This window comes from Rhinoraja longicauda, chromosome 7 (genome assembly GCF_053455715.1).
Source record: "Rhinoraja longicauda isolate Sanriku21f chromosome 7, sRhiLon1.1, whole genome shotgun sequence".
Taxonomy (NCBI): domain Eukaryota; kingdom Metazoa; phylum Chordata; class Chondrichthyes; order Rajiformes; family Arhynchobatidae; genus Rhinoraja; species Rhinoraja longicauda.
Window position 1 is genome coordinate 47,988,706 of NC_135959.1, and position 26,861 is coordinate 48,015,566.

The 26,861-nt window shown below is 41.5% G+C and overlaps 1 protein-coding gene across 2 annotated transcripts in view; it reads right to left on the minus strand.

Annotated features, from left to right (window-relative positions):
* Positions 1-899: 899 nt before the first annotated feature.
* The window catches only part of LOC144595240 (cullin-5), a 56,335-nt gene continuing 30,373 nt past the window's right edge, over positions 900-26,861 (minus strand). For both annotated transcript variants that reach the window (XM_078402478.1, XM_078402479.1), the window contains exons 12-19: positions 26,379-26,511; positions 23,208-23,339; positions 20,475-20,598; positions 19,592-19,767; positions 18,000-18,161; positions 17,012-17,130; positions 9,103-9,226; positions 900-5,471 (exon numbers count right to left, since the gene is read on the minus strand). In XM_078402478.1, the coding sequence (XP_078258604.1) occupies positions 5,277-5,471; positions 9,103-9,226; positions 17,012-17,130; positions 18,000-18,161; positions 19,592-19,767; positions 20,475-20,598; positions 23,208-23,339; positions 26,379-26,511 (1,165 nt within the window). In that variant the 3' untranslated portion in view covers positions 900-5,276. The remainder of the gene's footprint in view (positions 5,472-9,102; positions 9,227-17,011; positions 17,131-17,999; positions 18,162-19,591; positions 19,768-20,474; positions 20,599-23,207; positions 23,340-26,378; positions 26,512-26,861) is intronic.

Here is a 26,861-nt window from a genome sequence, read left to right on the forward strand (position 1 = left end):
CCACGCCCCCTCCCGCAGCGGCTTCTGGGACGCAGTTTAGACACCGTGTAATATCTGCAACTGGACGTCAATAGCTTCAATGCAACGTTAACGTTACAATGCTGGCATCTGTGCAGATGATTCTCCAACACCGCTTCATTTTAAAACTAAGATGGGTCCAAAAAAAACGAGTTGGACCCTGAATATGCATTATAAGAAATAACTGCAGATGCTGGTACAAATCGAAGGTATTTATTCACAAAATGCTGGAGTAACTCAGTAGGTCAGGTAGCATCTCAGGAGAGAAGGAATGGGTGACGTTTCGGGTCGAGACCCTTCTTCAGATTGAATATGCATTGATCATTTCCATTTTAAAAAGCTTACAATGGCAAAACTGGCATCTATCTGTTGACCTTGAAATCAGCGGTAGCTCTTTTGAAAATGTTGCAATCCGCATACATTTTCACGGAGCCATTGTCAAAGGTCGGTAATGCATGCCTGCGTGAGCACCGCAGTTTGGTTTCGTAATATCATGGGAAGATAATGAACTTTATCAACCCACAAAGTTAATTATTTATTTCTCTACAGCTAGTTGCCCTTCTAATAATTATGTCTAGAATGATCTTTTTAAAAATTCTGATTTCCAACATCTGCATTTTATTCCGACGCATTTACGGTTTTCGACGCTGGCAGGGAGATCACTCTTCAGACATACCTGGAGTAGTTGCTATGTATTGTAGCTGGAGCAGAACATGACAGTAGTTTAAACTGTACGTGTAAACTAGTAACAATGGCTCTGCTACAAGCAGAATGATATTAAACTTTTAAGTGTTATTGAAACTGGAATTTAAAAGTGCGGAGTACGTCCAGCATTAGTTTTTTATTTGAGGAAATGTAATGTGGACAAGGTAAACTGGAAAGGGAGAGGGGGAGAATCATAGCTTTAAACAAGTAGGATAATAAATTAAGGATCAAGTCCTTATATCAAATATTTCCCATTGCACTACAATGTCTTAGTTACATATCTGATTATATAAAATACACGTGAAGGTTTTATATTGCACTTTTATTTTGCTGGAAAATAAATTATGCAACTTAAAAAATAAAAATTCAAAAAATAATGTAGTACATCAAAATAGTTTGATCAGGCTGCTATGTAGAAACTGCTACCATTCAAAATTGTACAGCATCATAACCTTGGTATGTAGTGGCACACATTTAACTTGCAAATATTAATTGTAGATAATAAAACCTATCAATTTAACTTTGCACAATACTCCAGGCTTTAGTGTATATTACAGGAAGGATTCCAAGTCTTCAGCATCTTGCAATGATATGTAAAATATGAAACAGTTTATATATAATTAGGGTACAAAGATATACAATTTATTGGTGACCTCAACACAACCCTACATGAAAAACTATCCATGCAAATCCAAGTTTGAGTATTTTGTGTACGTTAAACATGCTCAAATGAATAAAGAAATCTAATTCTCAACCTAATGATTAAACTCAGTATTAAATTTTCACTGCAGGTCTTGTACTTTTTAAAGTATGGCTTTGAGGATGCTACAAAGTACTTGACATTTTAATTAGTTACTTAATAACTTGTATACAATTACTAATTTTTAACGTTATACAAGTTACAATCATCATGTCTTGAATTGCATTTTTATGGGAAGGATGTCAAATTACACCATGTTACATCACTTAAAGGAGCAAAAACAATCGATCCGAGCAGATTTGGGATGTCCAAAAATACTAAAAGTAAAGATTCTGTGGACAGAAATGGAAGACTTCAAAATGTAACTTTAATATCTATTGTCATTAAATTGCAGATTTCAATAAAACAATTTCTATTGAGTCACACAATTCTAAATTGTTGACTAATTCCATATAAAAAGTTGATTCTTATTCCATTTGAATAAAATTCTACTATTTCCAATGTCTTCTCTATCAGGCAGTGTTGCAACTAGATCCATAACACATCTTTGTTTAACGGAGTGAAACCATGTCTACATGCCATTTCAGGGGGTTTCAGGGCATGCAATTTACTGTATTAAAATCACAATAATCGGGTCACATAATCAAGATTAATTTTCCTTTTTAATAAAATATTTATTCAGCTCCTCCTCCCAGATCATTGTGATTAGATCCAGAATTAGCCCCTGATTTCTCCACATTTGGTACTGGGGCAGCATTTCAAGAACCAAATCTATACCTGTAAAATATTCCAGTATCTATTCAGCAACATTACCACACAAAAACTAGGACCAACATGTAAATGTTGAGCATTTCTCTTCATACTTTAATCTCCCTCGCCTCACCTATGCATATTTCTCCAGGTGTGCAGTTTGCTTACCTGAGTGCACTCAAGGGATTGGACATATCTCATAACCAGAATCCATGATCCCTGTTGACAATTATTGCATCTACATAGAATTCATTTTTCATGGAATAATGCACCCTTTTAAAGGGGGGATTGCTAGGTGGTACTTATAAAAAAGTTCAACCTGACAATAAGGCAATCAAATTGTACCACCATGGAAATTTGGGATAAGATTTGCAGCAGGGAAATGGAATTTAGTCTCACAAACTCCCTTCGGCATATGTGCCCTGTGTTCAATCAACGGTGCCCTACACAAACTGCAGTAGTTTTAGAGTCTACTAACTATTTATGTTCTTGCAACTACATATGCTCCCTTCAAAGTCAGACTCCTTCCGTGTTGCCGTGCGATTCAATTTATATTAGTTGGCTTTCAGTGCCTCTTCCATGTGCTTGTCATTCATATTTGATTTGGACAATAATTTCAAAGCCTCACGCAAATCTGGCTGGTTCTGAGGCCACTCCCATCTTTATCACCAGTCAGCCAAATAATGAACACTCCCAGCAGAAATGCCCAGGATAATTCAGAAGCAAGACTCCTAGTTTATTTTCTCTTTAAAAAATAATATTTGAGGCTCACTAATGGCCTGGCTGATGCTGGCTAACTTAGGACAGTTGAATGATCAATTGGAATTTCACAATCTTGTGCATTTACTCATTGGATAATATCGCACAAGATACTGGAAGACCATCAATTAGTACTTAAAAAGTAAGTAAATTTGCATTATTGTCTAATAATTATCTGACACAAGTTCTGTTATTCAAAATGTGACATTCTAGATTGGAATCCTCACTCGTTGACTATAAAAAATGCTGAAGGAGCAAATGTCCAAGTCAAAAGTCACAGCTGACCATAGAGAATCTAGCACGGGGAGAAAATAATCATTGAAGAAATGAATCATCCTCAGTTAAGTTGACAATTTTTCCCAATTCCAAAATTTTTGGAAAATGAATAATGTACTCTTTTACCTCATTAATGCAACCTTTGACCGAACTGCACAATCTCCCTTTTCTCCCACACCCTAAATGTTTATGAAACTAATGGCCTCAGCTTTATCAGTCAAGAGCATTTCAAACAGCATTGCTCATCAGTCAACACAGCAGCAAAGGCTCTTGCAAAACAGTCTACTTTGACTCTTCCCACAGTACCATATTGAGTAAAATACCTGCTGAAGAGATAGATCAGGTTAAGGTGTAGCCTGGACATGGAATCCAGAAAGATAATTTAAAAAGCTACCCAATTGAATAAAAATGCAGAATATCAATATAATTAAAGTCACAATCATTGGTTAAATAATCGCTAATGTCAACAATATTTGTGGGGCCTGAAGATTTTAAAGGTTAAGAGCATTGTATGCACATATTATATGATGGTTGCCAAAGTTCTATGAAAAATTCGAGGATACCAATTTTTCTGGAATATTATAACATTTTAGAAGCTGGTTCAAGTGCTGGATGTTCACTGCAAGAAAAATTGAGCTACCTCAGAGTCCGGTAAATCTCACTGACGGTTTTACGTGTTTACAGATAAACAGCTATCAGGTTAAAAGATATACATTTAGTCTGTTCCAATTTCTGTTCCCCCTCTACCCCCGCATTTCTCAGACTCCTTCATACTTTTCATCTTGAATTGATCTCCAGCAAAGAAAATGGGGTGAAGGCAGGCTACATACATTGCCAAACAGTAGAATTGAATGCAGAAGTTAAAATGAAATATAGATTGTTCAACCCCAAATTGCATCTTATCTCTCACTCAACCTCACAGACTCTTGGTGAGATATAGTTTCATGAGAGCTGACAGCACAGTTCATCATCTTAAGAGATATTTTCATGTGTGAACAGGCTGCAGAACTGAATCCTGTCCATCCATGGTTTACACAATTGACAGCACTCAGGAACAGAAGCATGGGCTCATTTTCTCTCTCCCCAGTCCAGAAAACCACAAAGTAATATTTAAAAACTATATGTTTAACCACCTACACCGAAAAAAAATCATGCAAATGGTTATTGTGGCTGTCTCAGAACAATGAATGATCCCAAGCCAAGAGCAGCAATTGATACTCTTTAAGCAAATGTAATCTGCAAAAACAAAACCTGTTATGTTATGGTCAATATGGCTTGCTGCTGTAATGAACTGTCCCTTTGTTCAATAGACTTTTAGGCATACTTTCAAGTACAGTTTTACATCTATCCCACTCCTCTGCTCCAACCCTTATTAAGATATACCTTTGGGGCAGTATGACAAAATTAATCCCAACTGTGGCAGACTTTGACCCGTTTGAGTGAGAGGCAGCCTTGGAATTCAGGTTGCAAACAGCTAAAGAATTACTCAAATATATGGACACATCCTTCTAACAGTAACACATCAGCTAAGCTCAGTTGTGAACCATTATAGCCAGAGTAATATTAAACACTTCAAGTGTGCAACAGGATTAAAAAAAAAAGATTTTCAGGTTAGTCTGTATTAAATGATACCACCTAGTATCGTCAGAAAAGTGAAATTGCTGCTCCTGACACAATTTTTCTTTGTAATACAAAATGACTCAAGTATTTTCCCAGTGCATGAAAGTTTAAAGTCCTATATTCACTGGTTTTAAGTGTTTCTGGAAAAAAACTATAACTCTTATACAGAACAAGTGAAAATAGGGTCAAAGTTACCAAGAAAGCAGAGCAGGCTCCAATGAATTCAGTACTCCCACAAAACAGCATGCTGTCAAAAGTGAACTACACAAAGGCAGGTAAATGCTATGTGGATGAAACTGGTAAATATTGTTCATCTGTGGTACAGTAAGGCAGGAACTTAATAATTCAACTGAATAAATTTTTGAGTTGTAGTCACTTCAGCTACTTCTTTCAAAGTCTGCAAAGACAAAGGACATTCCAATTTCTGGCATCGTTTTTTCATAGTCATTTATGCCATATAAATGAAAGTATTTATGTCCGACTCATCCCTTCTAATATATTTGTGCTCTATCAGCCATTCAATTTGTTCCTTGATCATTTTTTTCTGTGGCAAAAACATATTTTTAAGTATTTCTACAAGTTCTGTCTGGAGTTGAGCATTTGTGATTTTTTTCCGCATCTTCATGATTTGTATGATCGCTTCCTAGAAATAAAACCAAAAGAGAATCAGAATTTTATATAAACACCAATTTCATATATAATAGCTTCTAGTATCTTGGTTCTTAAGATTGAAAATGGTTTGAAAACGTGTTCATATTTTATTAAAGTAATTAAAACAGCAATCTAATCCAAATAGCTTTCTTCCAGGCTATCTACAAAATGTAATGTTTCTCTTAAAAATTGTTACTCATACACCCTCAAGATTGTGACATAACCAACTGAATTCAGAATATACTACATAAAACGCTAACATTTAAACACAACAGAAGGGTCCCGACCCGAAACATCGCCTGTCCATTCCCTCCTCAGATGCTGCAGAAACATCGCCTGCGCATTCCCTCAACTCCACTGAGTTCCCGTGTTTTGCCCAACATTCCAGCATGTGCAGGCTTGTGGTTCCATCACACCATCATATAGGAATTATTTTAAAAAAACATGCATCAGGCTAATGAAGAACAAACCTTCATTCGTTGCATCTGATCACATTAACGTTTTCCAAGATATCATTCAAATGAATAACTAAAGTGCAGTTACCGTTATTAAATAGAGACAAAAGCTATTTTGTACATATTCATTATTATTTGGGGAATTTTAATGAGGGGAATACACGAGGCATAGATAGGGTCGCCAGTCAGAACCTTTTTCCTGGGGTGGAAATGTCCAACACTAGAGGGCATAGATATACGGTGAGAGGGGGAAAGTTTAATGAAGATGTGGGAGGCAAGTTTTTTTTTTACACAGAGGGTGATGGGGGCTTGGAACACATTGCCAGGGGTGGTGGTGGTGGCAGATACGATAGTGGCATTTAGGAGGATTTTGAATGGTCACCTGGAAATGCAGGGAATAAAGGGATGCGTATTATGTGCGGTCTAAAGGGTCTCAACCCAAAACGTCACCCATCCCTTCTCCCCAGAGATGCTGCCTGGCCCGCTGAGTCACTCCAGCATTTTGTATCTATCTTCAGCTAGGCACCATGTTCGGTACAAACATTGTGGGCCGAAGGGCCCATTCCTGAGCTATACTATTCTGTGTTCTAATAAACTATTGAAAAGGACAAATACTTAAATGTTACCATATCTCCATTATTTTTTCCTGACCCCACTGGGGTTTCTGACATTTTCTGTTTTTATTTCCGTTTTTCAATGTCCAAGAGTATTTTGCTTTTGTGACCAAGTAATTTATGTTTTGATGGCAACGAAGGAAGAAAGGATACTAAACCATTCATGAGAAGAACACTGCTGGTATTTATATTTTTGGCATCAACACACTTTGGTTAAATAGTGGTCAGATTATGGGATTAATAATCCAGGGACAAATTTGAATCCTATCATGACTGCTGGGTAAACAAATTTAAGCAAGTTTTAGAATTTTTTTAAGGTATCAGTAAAGGTGATAATAAAAGCCAGCCTGCATTCATGAATGTGATGCTTACCAGGTCTGAACTATGTGCTCTGAACTGACCAAGCAAGCTGCTCTGTTTGTCTAATCAGGGATGGGTGCATGACAGAAACGGTCACACCTACAAAAGGTAAAAATAATCCATCCAAATAAATGGAATACACTGGAGGAACAAGGAACTGCAGATGCTGGAATTTTGAGTAAAACACAAAGTGTTGGAGTAACTCAGCGGACCATGCAGCATCTGTGGAAGCAATGATTTGGGTCCCAACTGTACTTCACCATCAACCTAAAATAAACTCAAATTCTGAAGTGCTTATAAAATCAGGCAAGAATAAGCTAATTTATTTCAAGATTTAAAGATAGCCATTAATCATCACTTCAAGTACAGGCAACCCCCGCATTACAAGAGGGGGAGGGTTTGTAAGGGCGAACATTCGGCATGTAGCCATGTGGGTTTTATTGCAGGGGTGTAAAAGGGGTGTGAAAGCTCCAGCTTGGATTATTCTTAGGGCATCCTGTTGTCAGCATGGAAGTGCGGTTTATGGCTGATCGTATCCTCTGATATCAGCAACTGGCCTCAAAGCTTTGAAGTGTTAAGAAGAACATCTTGCCATATGGACTGCCCTTTGTTCCCAAGAAAGAAGAGGTCACGATGGACACAACGGATACGGAGGTCCAGAAAGACACAAAGATTTATAGGACATTGTAAAACTTGCCATATAAGGTAGCAACGGAAATGTACTGGCACATGTATTAAGGGTATAAAATGTGTGTAATTGTTAGCATTCGGAGAGAGAGACTACACTGGCTTCCTAAGCGCTTCTAAACGCTTCGGTTTCTAGACTCTCTCCCACCTGGGTGAGTAGAATAAAGAGGTTAAACGAATTCGGTTGTCTGCCTGTTTTTTCTAATAGGCCACAGACTACAACAGGTTGTGTTCCTGGAAAAGGTCCGTATCGCAATCTTTTAGAACAAAGTCATATTATTTGTACATACACCAAGAAAGTGGGATTAAAATAAAATACATTTTTTAACTGTTACGTGAACTGCTGTAACATGGGGGGGGGGTCACCTGTGTAATATATGCCATTCCAAGTGAAGAGCTAAAGGCCAATAGAACTTGTTTTCCTAGCACAAGTACTTCTTAGAATCGGATACAAATGAAAGATAAAACTAGTAAAGAATTTCATCATTTCATCCCAGCAGTCTGATCATTGAGCAAATATTGAAACTTTCATTCTCCTGAAATCTTGGCCAGTTTTTGCTTGTTTAATTTGCAAATCCTGAATCAATACAACTTCTGAATATTAGCCGGAGCTAAGAGAAGCAACTCCATGGACTTAAAATGGGGGGTAATCCTATCATCGTGGGCTCACCAAAAGCAGAAAGAAATCTAGCTAAGAATCAGATCTGTGCACTTATTTAAAAAGCATTGCTGCTTGCTACATGTAGCCAGAAGTTCAGAATCTTCACAATGGAACCAATGTCATGTCAAAAGGAAATGCTTTCTTTACTAATTTGCGTCATGAAGAGGCACACAAAGGAAAAACTTATAATGTTTGAGAATTCCTACTTTTGCATTTTCATCAGACTAATCTGATGAATATTTTTACTGACATCTATCTGGATGAAGATTTTCAATTGTTGTCTCAGAATAATTTTAGGTTACGTGAAGAACCTCATTTGAACTCATGCAATTTTATAAATGACTAGGGAGCTTTTGGAATTGTAATTGATTGAATGAGCAGATTGAATAAGCACATTCAATTCAAAAAATGTTAAAATATCTAATTATCTAAAAATATAATCTAAGCATAATTGTAATTAAAGTGAAATTCAATTTTTGAGTTTGCAAAAATTCTTTAAAATACTGGAAGTTATGTCCAAATTTGTAGTATATGGAAAGAGTGTGGAATATAGTCCACTTGGGTTTTTTTAAATGCCTTTACAGTTCTTGACAACTCAAAGACCTCACTCATATGGGCATTCTTTAAAAGAGAATACGAGTTATTGAACCACCAAACATCTGACCTCTTGCATGTCATTTAATTACTATTAAAACGCAAAAAAAAAATCACAGAGTACTAATCCAAATTTCCAGTGTCAATTAAGGCAAGGCTCCGGGTGTGAGCTGAGATTACCACTTATATTTTGACATATTAACCTTCTCTTAAGATGAAAAATATTAAAAGTTCATATTCACATAATTATACCTGTGTTCGTAATATTCTGAGCTGAACTATTCCTTCGTTTTCTTCTTCTCTCATTCTCTCCGTTGTTAGCTGCAATCTTCCGATTAAATTAATTTTTCCCCTCTTCTGAACTTTGTTGTTTTTGCTACAAGAGATAAATGCAGGCTATTTTGAAAAGGTCTGATATTGGATATAATAATTTAAAACTGGTTGAATCAAATAAAAATGGAAATGAACTGCCAAATAACAGCATTATTGCACTGCAGAGGATACATGTTTTATAAAATAATTCACATATAATCACAACTGTCCAGGCCTTATGGCCTCATCGAAAGCATATCAATTTCCTCACATGAAGACACAATAAACTGCAGATACAGTAAAATTGAGCACAAAAAAAAAAATCACCAGAGGAACTTAGCAAGCCACGCAGCATTGGGACTGAAACGCTATTTCCTTCCACAGATGCTGCCTGACCTGTTGAGTTCCTCCAGCATTTTGTTTTGTGCTCAATTTCCTCACAGCTGCAGTCAAAGGCATAAAATCATTCCACAGCATTCCCAGCCCCTTAATCCCCAATTAGTTAGCGACCATCTAAACAGTATGAAATGCAGAAAATAAAAAGCAAAGTACATTTCAACTGCAGGAATTTCGCTGAAAAGTAAAATGCACTTAAGATTATGTGCCAGAAACATAAGACATTACTGCGTTTACTCTGAGCTTCGTGTCAACAAAGAATTTCTTTGCACCTTACGATACGATATGATAGAACTTATCCCAGAAAGAGAGGAGGGAAAGTAGCATCACTCAACCAGATGTTCTCTCCCCTGCACTAATCATCACTCATAACCAATAGACAATAGGTGCAGGAGTAGGCCATTCGGCCCTTCGAGCCAGCACCGCCATTCAATGTGATCATGGGTGATCATTCTCAATCAGTACCCCGCTCTTGCCTTCTCCCCATACCCCCTGACTCCGCTATCCTTAAGAGATCTATCTAGCTCTCTCTTGAATGGATTCAGAGAATTGGCCTCCACTGCCTTCTGAGGCAGAGAATTCCACAGATTCACAACTCTCTGACTGAAAAAGTTTTTCCTCATCTCAGTTCTAAATGGCCTACCCCTTATTCTTAAACTGTGGCCCCTTGTTCTGGACTCCCCCAAAATTTGGAACATGTTTCCTGCCTCTAACGTGTCCAACCCCTTAATAATCTTATACGTTTCGATAAGATCTCCTCTCATCCTTCTAAATTCCAGTGTATACGAGCCTAGTCGCTCCAGTCTTTCAACATATGACAGTCCCGCCATTCCGGCAATTAACCTAGTAAACCTACTCTGCACGCCCTCAATAGCAAGAATATGCTTCCTCAAATTTGGAGACCAAAACTGCACACAGTACTCCAGGTGCAGTCTCACTAGGGCCCTGTACAACTGCAGAAGGACCTCTTTGCTCCTATACTCAACTCCTCTTGTTATGAAGGCCAACATTCCATTGGCTGTCTTCACTGCCTGCTGTACCTGCATGCTTCCTTTCAGTGACTGATGCACTAGGACACCCAGATCTCGTTGTACGTTCCCTTTTCCTAACTTGACACCATTCAGATAATACTCTGCCTTCCTATTCTTACCACCAAAGTGGATAACCCCACACTTATCCACATTAAACTACATCTGCCATGCATCCGCCCACTCACACAACCTGTCCAAGTCACCCTGCAACCTCATAGCATCTTCCTCACAGTTCACACTACCACCCAGCTTTGTATCATCTGCAAATTTGCTAATGGTACTTTTAATCCCTTCATCCAAGTCATTAATGTATATTGTAAATAGCTGCGGTCCCAGCACCGAGCCTTGCGGTACCCCACTAGTTACTGCCTGCCATTCTGAAAGGGACCCATTTATCCCCACTCTTTGCTTTCTGTCTGTCAACCAATTTTCTATCCATGTCAGTACCCTACCTCCAATACCATGTGCTCCAATTTTGCCCACTAATCTCCTATGTGGAACCTTGTCGAAGGCTTTCTGAAAGTCAAGGTACACCACATCCACCGGTTCTCCCCTGTCAATTTTTCTAGTTACATCCTCAAAGAATTCCAGAAGATTAGTCAAGCATGATTTCCCCTTCATAAATCCATGCTGACTCGGAACGATCCTGTTACTAATATCCAAATGCTACGCAATTTCGTCTTTTATAATTGTCTCCAGCATCTTCCCCACCACTGATGTAAGACTAACTGGTCTATAATTTCCCGTTTTCTCTCTCCCCCCTTTCTTAAAAAGTGGGACATTAACTACCCTCCAATCCACAGGAACTGATCCTGAATCTATAGAACATTGGAAAATGATCACCAATGCGTCCACAATTTATAGCGCCACCTTCTTAAGTACTCTGGAATGCAGACCATCAGGCCCTGGGGATTTATCAGCCTTCAGTCCCATCAGTCTACCCAACACCATTTCCTGCCTAATGTGGATTTCCTTCAGTTCCTCCGTCACCCTAGGATCTCTTGCCACTAGAACATCTGGGAGATTGCTTGTATCTTCCTTAGTGAAGACAGATCCAAAGTACCGGTTCAACTCGTCTGCCATTTCCTTGTTCCCCATAATAAATTCCCCTGCTTCTGTCTTCAAGGGACCCACATTTGCCTTGACTATTTTTTTCCTCTTTACATACCTAAAAAAGCTTTTACTATCCTCCTTTATATTATTGGCTAGTTTACCCTCGTACCTCATCTTTTTTCCCCGTATTGCCTTCTTAGTCATTTTCTGTTGCTCTTTAAAAGAGTCCCAATCCTCTGGCTTCCCACTCTTCTTTGCTTTGTTGTACTTCTTCTCTTTTGTTTTTATGTTGTCCTTGACTTCCCTTGTCAGCCACGGGTGCCTCTTACTCCCCTTAGAATCTTTCCTCCTCTTTGGGATAAATTGATCCTGCTTTTTCTGCATTATTCCCAGGAATACCTGCCATTGCTGTTCCACCGTCTTCCCTGCTAGGGCCTCCTTCCAGTCAATTCTGGCCAGCTCTGCCTCTGTAATCCCCTTTGCTATACTGTAATACTGACACTGCCGATTTTCCCTTCTCCCTCTCAATTTGTAGAGTAAAATTTATCATATTGTGATCACTGCCTCCTAATAGCTCTTTTACCTCGAGTCCCCTTATCAGATCAGGTTCATTACACAACACTAAATCCAGAATTGCCTTCTCCCTAGTAGGCTCCAGTACAAGCTGTTCTAAGAATCCATCTCGGAGGCACTCCACAAACTCTCTTTCCTGGGGTCCATTACCAACCTGATTTTCCCAGTCTACCTGCATGTTGAAATCTCCCATAACCACTGTGGCATTACATTTGCGACATGCCAATTTTAGCTCCTGATTCAACTTGCACCCTATGTCGAGGCTACTGTTTGGGCGCCTGTAGATAACTCCCATTAAGGTATTTTTACCCTTACAATTCCTCATTCCTATCCATACTGATTCTACATCTCCTGATTCTATGTCACCCCTTGCAAGTTGATATAAGTAAGCAGCCTTGAAGTTCACCTGTGCAAGTGAGGAGATGTTGCTTCCAAACTGCACTGATTGAAATCTGCTGATGAGGAAGTCAAAGATCCAATTGCAGAGGAAGATGCAGAGGGCCACGTCTTGGAGTTTGGCAATGACTTTGGAGAGGATGGTTGTGTTGAAACCCAAGCTGTAGTTGAAGAACAGCAGCCTGATGAACATGTTCCTGTTATCCAGATGGTCCAGAGCATAATGGAGAGCCAATGACAGGGTTCGTACACTTGGAATACCAAAAAGTTCAAGGACTTTCAAGGTCCAAAAATCCAATTTTCAAGGATCAGAATCCAGCAAACATTGATGTTTTTTTTCCAGTTTTTCTCCGCATAGGTAAGAAAATACTTTTTTCAAAACTGTTAATTTGGTGTATATATGGTTAATTAGTAAAAACTACGATGATTTTGTAGGTTTTTTTGCATTATGCGGCGAGTTCCACTCAACTCTCCCCAATTCTTTAACTTGTCCCGGAGCTGTGGAATCGCGGTGGCGGGGACTGGAGGCAGAAGCTGCCGGCGAAGGTTCACCGGAGAGTGGATCACCACCGACCCAGAGCCGGGACAAGGAGAGAGATCGCAGCCCCTCCTCGTAAACAACAAATCCAAGGAAACTTCTCTCCTTGCCGCCACCACTCACCTCAGGGATGCGCGGCTTCTGAACAACAACTACAACACTTGTGTTTATTCTTATTTCGCTGCGCTAGAAGGAGACGGGGCCGGGGAAGAGAGTGAAGGAGCGGCGCAGATCTCGCTGGCGCTGGGAGAGAGGGAGAGAGAGAGAGAGAGAGAGAGAGGGGAGAAGAGGGGAGAAGAGGGGAGGAGAGAGAGAGAGACAGAGACAGAGACAGAGACAGAGACAGAGACAGAGAGAGAGAGAGAGAGAGAGAGAGAGAGAGAGAGAGAGAGAGAGAGAGAGAGAGAGAGAGAGAGAGAGAGAGAGAGAGAGAGAGTGTGTGTGTGTGTGTGTGTGTGTGTGTGTGTGTGTGTCGGGGGTGTAGAGAGAGAGTCGGGGGTGTGGAGAGAGTCGGGGTGTGGAGAGAGTCGGGGTGTGGAGAGAGTCGGGGTGTGGAGAGAGTCGGGGTGTGGAGAGAGTCGGGGTGTGGAGAGAGTCGGGGTGTGGAGAGAGTCGGGGTGTAGAGAGAGTCGGGGTGTAGAGAGAGTCGGGGTGTAGAGAGAGTCGGAGTGTAGAGAGTCGGGGGTGTAGAGAGAGTCGGGGGTGTAGAGAGAGTCGGGGGTGTAGAGAGAGTCGGGGGTGTAGAGAGAGTCGGGGTGTAGAGAGAGTCGGGGTGTAGAGAGAGTCGGGGTGTAGAGAGAGTCGGGGTGTAGAGAGAGTCGGGGTGTAGAGAGAGTCGGGGTGTAGAGAGAGTCGGGGTGTAGAGAGAGTCGGGGTGTAGAGAGAGAGTCGGGGTGTAGAGAGAGTCGGGGTGTAGAGAGATTCGGGGTGTAGAGAGAGTCGGGGGTTTAGAGAGGGAGTCGGGGGGGTAGAGGGAGTCGGGGGTGTAGAGGGAGTCGGGGGTGTAGAGGGAGTCGGGGGTGTAGAGGGAGTCGGGGGTGTAGAGGGAGTCGGGGGTGTAGAGGGAGTCGGGGGTGTAGAGGGAGTCGGGGGTGTAGAGGGAGTCGGGGGTGTAGAGGGAGTCGGGGGTGTAGAGGGAGTCGGGGGTGTAGAGGGAATCGGGGGTGTAGAGGGAATCGGGGGTGTAGAGGGAGTCGGGGGTGTAGAGGGAGTCGGGGGTGTAGAGGGAGTCGGGGGTGTAGAGGGAGTCGGGGGTGTAGAGGGAGTCGGGGGTGTAGAGGGAGTCGGGGGTGTAGAGGGAGTCGGGGGTAGAGGGGGAGTCGGGGGTAGAGGGGGAGTCGGGGGTAGAGGGGGAGTCGGGGGTAGTCGGGGTAGAGGGGGAGTCGGGGTAGAGGGGGAGTCGGGGTAGAGGGAGAGTCGGGGTAGAGTGGGAGTCGGGGCAGAGGGGGAGTCGGGGCAGAGTGGGAGTCGGGGCAGAGAGGGAGTCGGGGCAGAGAGGGAGTCGGGGCAGAGAGAGAGTCGGGGTGTAGAGAGAGTCGGGGTGTAGAGAGAGTCGGGGTGTAGAGAGAGTCGGGGTGTAGAGAGAGTCGGGGAGTAGAGAGATTCGGGGTGTAGAGAGATTCGGGGTGTAGAGAGATTCGGGGTGTAGAGAGATTCGGGGTGTAGAGAGAGAGTCGGGGTGTAGAGAGAGAGGTGGGGGTGTAGAGGGAGTCGGGGGTGTAGAGGGAGTCGGGGGTGTAGAGGGAGTCGGGGGTAGAGAGGGAGTCGGGGTGTAGAGGGAGTCGGGTTGTAGAGGGAGTCGGGGGTAGAGAGGGAGTCGGGGTAGAGAGGGAGTCGGGGTAGAGAGGGAGTCGGGGTAGAGAGGGAGTCGGGGTAGAGAGGGAGTCGGGGTAGAGAGGGAGTCGGGGTAGAGAGGGAGTCGGGGTAGAGAGGGAGTCGGGGTAGAGAGGGAGTCGGGGTAGAGGGGGTGTAGGGGTAGAGGGGTTGTCGGGGTAGAGGGAGTCGGGGTAGAGGGAGTCGGGGTAGAGGGAGTCGGGGTAGAGCGAGTCGGGGTAGAGGGAGTCGGGGTAGAGGGGGAGTCGGGGTAAAGGGGGAGTCGGGGTAGTGGGGGAGTCGGGGTAGAGGGGGAGTCGGGGTAGAGGGGGAGTCGGGGTAGAGGGGGAGTCGGGGTAGAGGGGGAGTCGGGGTAGAGGGGGAGTCGGGGTAGAGGGGGAGTCGGGGGTAGAGGGGGAGTCGGGGGTAGAGGGGGAGTCGGGGGTGTAGAGGGAGTCGGGGGTGTAGAGGGAGTCGGGGGTGTAGAGGGAGTCGGGGGTGTAGAGGGAGTCGGGGGTGTAGAGGGAGTCGGGGGTGTAGAGGGAGTCGGGGGTGTAGAGGGTCGGGGTGTAGAGGGAGTCGGGGGTGTAGAGGGAGTCGGGGGTGTAGAGGGAGTCGGGGGTGTAGAGGGAGTCGGGGTAGAGGGGGAGTCGGGGTAGAGAGAGAGTCGGGGTAGAGAGAGAGTCGGGGTAGAGAGAGAGTCGGGGTAGAGAGAGAGTCGGGGTAGAGAGAGAGTCGGGGTAGAGAGAGAGTCGGGGTAGAGAGAGAGTCGGGGTAGAGAGAGAGTCGGGGTAGAGAGAGAGTCAGGGGTAGAGAGAGAGTCAGGGGTAGAGAGAGGGGGGGGAGAGAAGTCGGGGTAGAGGGAGCAGCAGGTGAGAGCGGGTGCGGGGAGGGGGAGGGTGTCAGAGGGTCCGGTGAAGGAGTGCCGCCACTTGCGGGGGCTGCTCTCTCCCCTCTCCCTCTCTCCCAGCTCCAGTGAGATCTGCGCCGCTCTTCCACTCTCTTCCCCGGCCCCGTCTCCCTTTAGCGCAGCGAAATAAGAATAAACACAAGTGTTGTGGTTGTTGCTCAGAAGCCCCGGGGTGAGCTGCGGCGGCGGCGAGGAGGGAAAAATAGGTGACAAAGACAAACATGTCTAACAATGTTTCCCGACTTTTAATAAAAATACGCATTATAAACGATGAAAAAAAGCCACATTACTCTGCATGAATGAATACTTTTATCATAAAAGTGAATTTTCAAGGACTTTCAAGGACTTATGATAAATCTGACTTTCAAGGCCTTGAAAAACAGTTCCAAGGACTTTCAAGGACTGTACGAGCCCTGCAAGGAGATGGCATTTGGTGTTGACCTTATATTCCAGCTTATTCCACATCAGAATAATTATTAATAAATTATAACAAGTTCAAAGGCTAGACATGCTTATCGAGCATTAACATTAAGCTTCTTTGCTCACTGCGCATGAAAATACTGTTGAATAAGTGTTCCCTTATTAATCTGCTAAATTGTTTCTTCATTTCTTTCACCTCTTGTCTTCTCCCTTCTTCTTCTTTCGTCTCCATCATCCATGTTTCAAATGTTGACATCGTCAACGTCCGTCCTGAAAAGGGAGCAAGCTTCCGGCGACAATCAGTGGGAGCCACTTGTACAACAGATGATGGTGGTAGCAGAATTAGCTCAGGGCAATTCCAGTTTCCAGCCCCGTGACGTGGACACTTCTGCTGTGGGGCTTTGTCTTCTCCTGTTAAAAGCAGTAAAATGTTCCACCAAACTGGATCATCGTTCCATAAAACTGGATACGTTACTACTCATTTGAGCTGAAACAACAAACTGCACTATACATTGCTTCCTCTGGAAGAGCTTTCATATCTCAGAAGTGAGATTTACAGTTCTCTGTATATGTCAAAAACAGACTTTGAGATCTACCTGGAAAGTGCACTCACCTTGAAGTTAGTTTAGAACAGATTAAAGTAGCAGTAAACAAAAAAAAATTCCAACCTTTTTATCATAATATTTGAATACCTACACTAAGACTAGTTTTCATACTTACATTAAAGAGAAGTCTTGGTTCACTGAAAAAAGTGTGCCTTCAGTGAAGTCTTTGGGTGAGCTGACTTGAGGTTCATGGAGTAAAACCTGACGTTTCAATTTTGGAAAAGCTACAAGAGACTTTTTGAAATAAAAACAAAACTTGTAAGAATATCAGTTCCAATGTATATTAATTTAACAGGAATCACATCTTTAATGGCAAAAATGATACTGACATAACTCAAGGCTCTTTATCTGAAAGCATGCAGCATTCATACATAATTAATGTACATTAATTAATGGCTTAAACAGAAAGTCATACAGCACAGTGAGGCCTTTGGCCCATAGGATCCATGCCCATCATCAATTATCTATCTAACTCATCTAATTTATCAGCATCACCCAGAAGGGTTGTGGAGACAGAGTTCATGGAGTCACACAGCACAGAAACATTCATGCTGACCAAGATGCCCCATCTAAGCTAATCCTATTTGCCTGCATTTGGCCTATATCCCTCTAAACTTTTTCTATCCATGTACCTGTGTCTTTAAAATGTTATTGTATCTGCCTCAACTACTCATCCTGCAGCTCATTTCATATACCCAACCACCCTGGCTTCACTAGCTTAGTCAGGGAGGCACAGCGGCGCAGCAGTAAAATTGCTGCCTTACAGCACCAAAGACCCATGTTCGATCAGTTGCTGTATGGAGTTTGTACATTCTCCCTGTGACCACATGGATTTTCTCCGGGTGCTCTGGTTTTCTCCCACATTCCAAGTCGTGCTTGTTTGTAGGTTAATTGGTTTCTGGAAATTGTGATCACTGGTCGACGTGGACTCGGTGTGCCGAAGGGCCTGTTTCCATGCTCTAAACTAAAATAGTCCTTATTTCCATTTTAGTTTTGTGAATAATCCCATTCAAGTACAATTTTGCTAAAAGGAAGGTAACTGTTGTTTCGGGCATTACAAACGTGAAAGAATGTATAGTTGTTAGAAAAAAAAGATAACATACCCATAATGTCCTCCTAAGTTCTGCATCTGGTAGTTCAGTTGCTAATTTTAAATTTTCAAAACTAATCTTTTCTCTTGGTCTTTGGTTCCAGGCAAACAGTACTGCCAATTGAAATGTGGTAACCTCTAAATCGTACTGGCCAACCTCATTTTTGAAAGTTATCTGTTTTGGGAATTAAAAAAAAATCCCATTACTACACAATATGATAATGCAGATTGTTTTATTCATTGAAACAAAAGGAATGCAACATGCTAAATCAAATAAATTTATTTTACATTAAGCCTCCAACTAAATTGTAGAATGAATTTAAAACCAGCAAAAAGAATTTGAAAAAGACAGGCAAGATTGCATAAAACTAATTAATAACGTTTTATTATTCATATTATTATCCAAAAATTCATAGAACAAGCAAATCAGCTTTGAGGTGGACAGTACTTGTTTGAAATTCATTATACCCAGTAACCCAGTCAGATTGATAATGTTATCAGCTGCTGTCGGAAAGAAAGGAAGGCGCAGAAAAAGAGATGAGGGGTTGTGGTGGTGAGGGGGTGGGGGTGTGCGGGGGGGGGGGGGGGGGGGAAAGAGTCATGTACTGGGTGAGCTGGGGAGAAAACAGAATAAGAGAATAATTTAATTGAAGTAATGTGTGTGATGGCACGTGGTACGGAGGGCCCAGATCAACCTTGCGATAAGATCTAATGTTCTGGAAAGGGCAGTTTCTGCAACAATATTTCTTACAGTCTTGTTTTTTAATGTAATTGTGGATGAAAGATTATTTTTGCCAAATGTAGATATAATTTTTTTAGTAACAACCGTTCAAAGAACTCAAGATCAAGAACTGTCACTGAACCTCAGTCAGATTTCCAGCTGCCTTTTAAATGTTTTAAACACTTGAAATAGTTACCACTGCACAAATGTTTGGCTTATGGTCAACACTAACCTTAATGCGATCAAGACTATTTATTGTCGCTAGTTATATTTACTGTTCTAAATATAAAACCAATAAAAGCTGTTCACTAAATGTCATACAAGAAAAGCTCAATGGGCAACTGTCTGAAGATTGTTTTTTGTTTTCTTAAAACCAACTGTTCTTTTCCTCTGCTGAATATATCGATCATTATTCAGATCCAAATACAGCACTGTCAGGTCTCCTCTGGAGATTTAGACAGTCGATTCAATCTTATAGACAGACATATCACAACGGAGCTTGATTCTCATATTCACCAATCCAAGAGTCACAAAGAGGAATGTGAAATTCTACTTTTATCATAAGATCAAAGTGCAAGGACAAACAACAAACAACACCACATTCAGGGTAAAATAAAATCACAACATTACTCACAAATATGCATTAGTTAACTTTCATAATTTAAAAATTAATATATATTTTTAAAGTTTGACATTTACCCAGATTCTGGCCAAATGAGGCTGCAAGTTATTTAAAAAGTGATTATTTAAAATAGATTTGTATCCTATTACTTTTATTAAATATGAACATAGTCTTTTTTTACTTTAAGGACAAATTTAACAATCAAACAATTGTTACTCCAGCCCGTGACTAAATATAAATATCATAAGCATTCTCTACTTACAATTCCATTAGACATGAGGTGATGCCAATGTAGCTTTCTACCGCTGTGATTTTTTTTGTAAAATTCCTCCACCTCAGGGATAAGGTCTTCAAGTTCAGTCGGTAGAGAAACAAATACTTTCTCAGAGCTTCTAGACCAAGCACCAGCATTTAAAATCTTGATATTCACAGAGTCAGCTAAATAGGGTTAAGGATCATAACCATATTATTTGGATATCTCATGTAAGCATAAAGCAGATATACAGATATGTTACTCCAGCATTTTGTGTCTATTAATTGAATAGTGTTGGTTGATTTTAAATTATCTTTCATTCATCTGTTCTATATCTCTCTACATCACTGTCTATATCTCTCGTTTCCCTTTTCTGACGTCTGAACGTTTCAACCCAAAATGTTACCAGAGATGCTGCCTGTCATATCATATCATATATATACAGCCGGAAACAGGCCTTTTCAGCCCTCCAAGTCCATGCCGCCCAGCGATCCCCGTACATTAACACTATCCTACACCCACTAGGGACAATTTTTACATTTACCCAGCCAATTAACCTACATACCTGTACGTCTTTGGAGTTTGGGAGGAAACCGAAGATCTCGGAGAAAACCCACGCAGGTCACGGGGAGAACGTACAAACTCCTTACAGTGCAGCACCCTTAGTCAGGATCGAACCTGAGTCTCCGGCGCTGCATTCGCTGTAAAGCAGCAACTCTCCCGCTGCGCTACCGTGCCGCCCACTGAGTCCCACTGAGTTACTCCAGCATTTTGTGTCCCTTCAGTTTAAACCAGGATCTGCATTTCCTTCCTACATTATTCAATTATTGTTCCATTTTCTGCATTTTCTATTCTTAATTCAAATTAATATACTCCCCAAAGAAAGTAATACCTGGAAGGGCCAATTTATTGTTTTTGTGCATTTCTTTGAAAACTTGGTTCAGGTCTTCAGATACTTTAATATCCTGAAACATTCTGGCCAACTTGTTCACATAGTCAGCAGGCATTCCCACTTCCTATAAACAATAAAACATTCTCTCTTATAAAAATATTCGGCACTAAAGATTAAAATACAAATACAATTTTGCTAACCAGAGAAATGGTCAGTCTGAATAAAACTGCAAAAAATCATAATAATCATAATTTATTAGCCAAGTATGTTTTGCAACATACGAGGAATTTGATTTACCATACAGTCATACCAATAAAAAGCAACAAGACACACAAAATACATTTTAACATGAACATTCACCACAGTGACTCCTCCACGTTCATCACTGTGATGGAAGGCGAAAAAAGTTCAATCTCTTCCCTTCTTTGTTCTCCCACAGTCGGGGCACTCGAACATTCCTTGATGGGACGATCTTGGCTCCTGCAGCCGATGGTCGGGCCCTCCGCATCGGGGCGATCAAGCTCACGCATCTGGGGGATCTCAGCTCCCCCTCGCCGGGCAATCAGACCCCGGGTCAGGGCTAGTCGATCCTCTTGAGACTTGAGTTTCCTGACATCAGCCTCTACCCGAGACTGCGAGCTCCTTGATAGTTGTTCCCAGGCAAGGGATCGCAGGTTCCAGTGGTAGGTCTATGGACCCGCGGTGGGGCTCAAAGTCAGTCTTGAGCAAGATCGCCAGCTCCATGATGTTAGGCCGCTGAGCGTCCGGAGATTTGATTCGGAAAACAATCGCATCTCCGGCAAGGTAAGAGATTGAGGAAAAAGTTTCCCCACATAAAACAAACCAGAGAACATTAACACATATTATTTAAAACACATTGAAAATAACAAAAAAGACGAAAAGACAGACAGACCGTTGGCGAGGCTGCCATCGCTGACAGCACCACTCGGTCGGTGGAATACCACGTACTCCAAATTTCACATGGGCAAGTGTGCATTTAGTCACAGGTTTATAGTAATGTTGAAAGAGAAAACATTCCTTAATTAAGGTCATAATTGCGAAATTGTACAAAAGTAGATTCTAATGAAAACAAATTCCTATTTATAGAATGTGTACTGAGAAAAATATTTAAAGTCCACTAGAATACTACACATCATACTAAATTAAAAATATTAGTCTAAAACATCGTCAAGACCAGTGAAACTTCACTAAAGGACTTCAGGCTCTAATGCACACTTACCAGAGTGATGGGCTCTTTACCCATGAATCTCCACATGGCATGATTCTGATTAAGCCTTTAGACTTTTAAGGTTTTTTGATATGTATTCCTAAGATTCATTTTCGATCTCCCAGTTCTAAACCTAACTAATAGCCAATTACATAGAACTTTATGAAACTCTTTTTGGAAGATAAGGTACATCATGGTGTGGTTTTCCACAGTTCAGAGTTGTTACTTTTCACATTATTTCTATAAATACTTTTCATGTGTTGACATTAGGTATAGAACAGAAATAATTTAACCTATTTAGATTTGCAGGTGTAGCCGAACTTCCACTCAGAGTATACAGGGTCTCATTCAGATATAAATATGTAAGAGAATAAAACTTTGAAAACCCAAATAACTAATCCTTATATTTTTCTATTACTCTTTGACATTGGCTTAATGCATTTGCTCAGTGAGTATGCAAGTGATTAAATTATGTCATAAATTCACACTGTTAAAAAACAATAGTTTTTGATGTGCAAATATCAAATTTAGATATGGACATATTTTCCATACGAATGAGGAAATAAACAATTTACTACATTTGAATCTTTATCCTATATGAACAGTTAACAGGCTAGTGATCACATGCTTATACTGTGGCAATTATGCAGCAAGGTTGGAATCAACTCTATTGATATGACACTGTATCTAATCACTCACTTTGGGAATTTTAATTTAAATGTTTTTTTAAACAAATTTTGATATGCCTTTCACTTCCACAACACACTGATGGTTAAGGGATACATGTCATCCAAGACGTTGCCAAAACTCTCTTCTTCATGGGGATTTTATGTCCATCTAAATTAGCAAGATTAATATTTTGTTAGAAATAAAGGTCGGGCAGCAGGCCCTTACATTTCGCACTAAGTGCTAGCCTATATATATTTAAAAAATCTCTGCATATAGCCATCTCACTGTGTTAGCGTATTAATTACAATTCTAAATTGAGCCAGCTATATTGCATCACTAGGATCAGCAGCAGACACAATTTTTTTTTTAAATGTTGTAATTAAAGCACATATCAAGAATATTTTTTTACAAATTGATACTGCCCACAAATTATTCTGGAAAAAACCTGGTGATCTAATCTAGAGAAAAGCCTAACAGGTAAACAGAAAAAACAACAGCAGTTGGCCAATTCCCTCCTCAAGATTAAATGTGTGCATTATGACTTGGGCGAAAACTACCTTCATTTGATTCAGCTCTATATTGTGCCCAATGAAAACATTTTTAAATTCTCAATTTAATACTCGAATGAAGCATTACGATATTTGGGCGTGACGGCAGACAAATCATTTTGCCTTTCAGCTAGTGCCTTTCATCAACGAACAAAGTGAACTGCAGTTACTAGAGCTAAGTTCCAAAATTGCTTTTACTTGCCATGGTCCTAAATAAATTTAGTAGAGCAAAAAGAAAAATGCATGCCTCAAAACATTCAGAATGGAGATATTTTTATATTTACTTACTCTGAGCCATTCCACCATATTTTCTTCTATTTCACTGTCAGCTGATATATCCAGGATTAAACGTCTTGTTAAGTGAGCTTTATGGTATCGCATAAAGACGTCTTTGTTTTGCACGTATTTTAGTACAAGAAGCTGTTCACAAACAAAAATCATGAACTTTAAGCACAGTTATGTTGAGCTACGTATATTGTTAGAGTGTACAACACACAGAACAATACAAGTAGTACTGGAGTAATTCAGCGGGTCAGGCAGCATCTCTGTAGGACATGGATAGATGACGTTTTGGGTCGACCCATCTTCAGACAGTTTGTGATGGTGGGGAGTGGGGCTAGAGGTGGAATCTGGAAGAGAGGTGGTGCAGGACAAAGCCTGGCGCTTGATAGATGGATACAGGTGACTGGGTTTATTATTGGCAGATGGTTGGACAAAGGCCAGAAATGAAAAGAATAAAAGTGTGAGATAAGAATAGAAAATGTTTAAATCGTGAAGCGTCCTGTGCACCCTTCTGTGGATTGGAGGGTAGCTAATGTTATCCCACTTTTTAAGAAAGGAGGGAGAGAGAAAACAGGAAATTATAGACCAGTTAGTCTGACATCGGTAGTGGGGAAGATGCTGGAGTCAATTATGAAAGACGAAATTGCGGAGCATTCGGATAGCAGTAACAGGATCGTTCCGAGTCAGCATTGATTTACAAAGGGGAAATCATGCTTGACTAATTTCTGGAATTTTTTTGAGGATGTAACTAGGAAAATGGATAGGTGAGAGCCGGTGGATGTAGTGTACCTTAACTTTCAGAAAGCCTTCGACAAGGTCCCACATAGGAGATTAGTGGGCAAAATTAGAACACATGGTATTGGGGGTAGAGTACTGACATGGATAGAAAATTGGTTGGCAGACAGAAGGCAAAGAGTGGGGATAAATGGGTCCCTTTCAGAATGGTAGGCAGTGACTAGTGGGGTACCGCAAGGCTCGGTGCTGGGACCGCAGCTATTTACAATATACATTAATGACTTGGATGAAGGGATTAAAAGTACCATTAGCAAATTTGCAGATGACACAAAGCTGGGTGGCAGTGTGAACGGTAAGGAAGATGCTATGAGGTTGCAGGGTGACTTGGACAGGTTGTGTGAGTGGGCGGATACATGGCAGATGCAGTTTAATGTGGATAAATGTGAGGTTATCCACTTTGGTGGTAAGAACAGGAAGGCAGATTATTATCTGATTGGTGTCAAGTTAGGAAAAGGGGAAGTACAACGAGATCTGGGTGTCCTAGTGCATCAGTCACTGAAAGGAAGCATGCAGGTACAGCAGGCAGTGAAGAAAGCCAATGGAATGTTGACCTTCATAACAAGGGGAGTTGAATATAGGAGCAAAGAGGTCCTTCTGCAGTTGTACAGGGCCCTAGTGAGACCACACCTGGAATATTGTGTGCAGTTTTTGGTCTCCAAATTTGAGAAAGGACATTTTTGCTATTGAAGGAGTGCAGCATAGGTTCACGAGGTTAATTCCCGGAATGGCGGGACTGTCGTACTTTGAAAGACTGGAGCGACAGGGCTTGTATACTCTGGAGTTTAGAAGGATGAGAGGGGATCTTATTGAAACATATAAGATTATTATGGGATTGGACACGCTAGAGGCAGGAAACGTGTTCCCGATGTTGGGGGAGTCCCGAACCAGGGGCCACAGTTTAAGAATAAGGGGTAGGCCATTCAGAATGGAGATCAGGAAGAACCTTTTCACTCAGCGAGTTGTGAAGCTGTGGAATTCTCTGCCTCAGAAGGCAGTGGAGGCCAATTCTCTGGATGCTTTCAAGAGAGAGTTAGACAGAGCTCTTAATGATAGCGGAGTCAGGTGCTCTGGGGAGAGGGCAGGAATGGGGTACTGATTGTGCATGATCTGCCATGATTATGGTGAATGGCGGTGCTGGCTCGAAGGGCCGAATGGCCTACTCCTGCACCTATTATCTATTGAAGCTCGAGGAAGGAATATAGGTGCAATGGGTCAGGGAGAGGATGAAAGGGAGAAATGGCTGTAAATCCAGGTGGAGCACAGGGAAGTAGGGAGAGGTGGGAGTGGAGGAGGAGGAAAAATAAACAAACATATAGATCTAAAATAAGTGCGGGTGGGGTGGAGAAGGTTGTTTGTAGGTTTGTTACCTAAAATTGGAGAATTCATTATTCATACCGTTAAATTGTAAGTTACTCAAGCAGAATATGAGGTGCTGTTCCTCCAGTTTGCATATGGCCTCACTCTGGCAATGAAGGAGACCCATTTCTCCCCTTCCCCTCCCTCTTCTGCCCTCCACCTATATTCCTTCCTCTAGCTTCACAATTCACACCTCTTCGATCCTTATCTCACACTTTGTCTTTTCAGTTCTGGCCTTTTTCCAACCATCTGCCATTCAAAAATCCCCTCACTCATCAGGCTTTGACCTGCCCCGACCTCTCTTCCAGCTTTCTGGGAAAGACACTGGATAAATGCTATGGTTCAGTCCCAGATGCATACACATCCATCGCTCTCCCCCCCCCCTCCCTTGTCTCTGCTGACCACCACACCATTCTGCTTGCACCAGCCTACACATCGGTCGTAAGGAGGACAGAGAAGGTAATTAAAACCATCAAACAGTGGACCAATGACAGCATTGACAGGCTAAAGGGATGCTTTGAAGACACTGGCTGGGATAACCTCATAGCCCCGTCCAGCAACATCAATGAGCAACTGGACACGGTCTCATCATATATCTCCTTTTGCGTGGACAACATTATTCCCACCAAAAAGGTTCCAATCTTCCCCAACAATAAACCCTGGGTGACTAAAGAACTCAAGGAAATCCTCAATAAGAAAAAGAAAGTCTTCTTCACCGGCTCTGAGACTGAGAAAAAGGAGGTTAACAGAGAGGTCAAGCGTGCCATCAAAACTGCTAAACTGAAATACAAAGACAAAGTGGAGCAAACATTCACGCGAGGGAACCTCCGCTCAGCTTGGCAGGGTCTCAAGAACATGGCAGCTGTGAATACGGCTTTTACCACCGGCAAGCTTATTCAGGTTGCAGGCAAGGTCTCGACCCGAAATATCACCCATTCCTTCTCTCCAGAGATTATTTAAATCATTAGGTAAAATCTGTATCTACAATAGAAGGGCAAACTAATATTGTGTTAGGCATATACATACCACTTCTTTTAGTTTTGCTTCAATTTCTTCTGATGTAAGCTTCTTACTAAGGGGCGTTTTTCTTAGTAGCATGTCACAATAATTTGCTAGTAGTTCTGGGCACTTCGATTCAGGCTGAGTTTTTAATCCAACTCTAAATTCAAGGAAAAATAAACATTTTTAAGAAGCAGTTTTTCAGAATAGCATTTTTATTTCACATTAGACATAGACAAAAGATTTAATTTTCCAATCATGTCAGATGAGGTCCTGCAATTATTCTAGCCGATCGTCTATTTCTTTATATTGAGCCAACCATTAGAACAGCATGCAATTAATAATCTCTTGATCATTTTCCTTGAAAGATTGGAGGTGAAATCATGATTAAAAATTTATTTGTTTAGAAATATTGAATATCTATCTGGGGATGGGGTCAGACAAACTTTAATCCAGACAAATGTGAGATTTTTCATTTTGAGATTTCAAATGCAAGCGGAAAGTATAGGA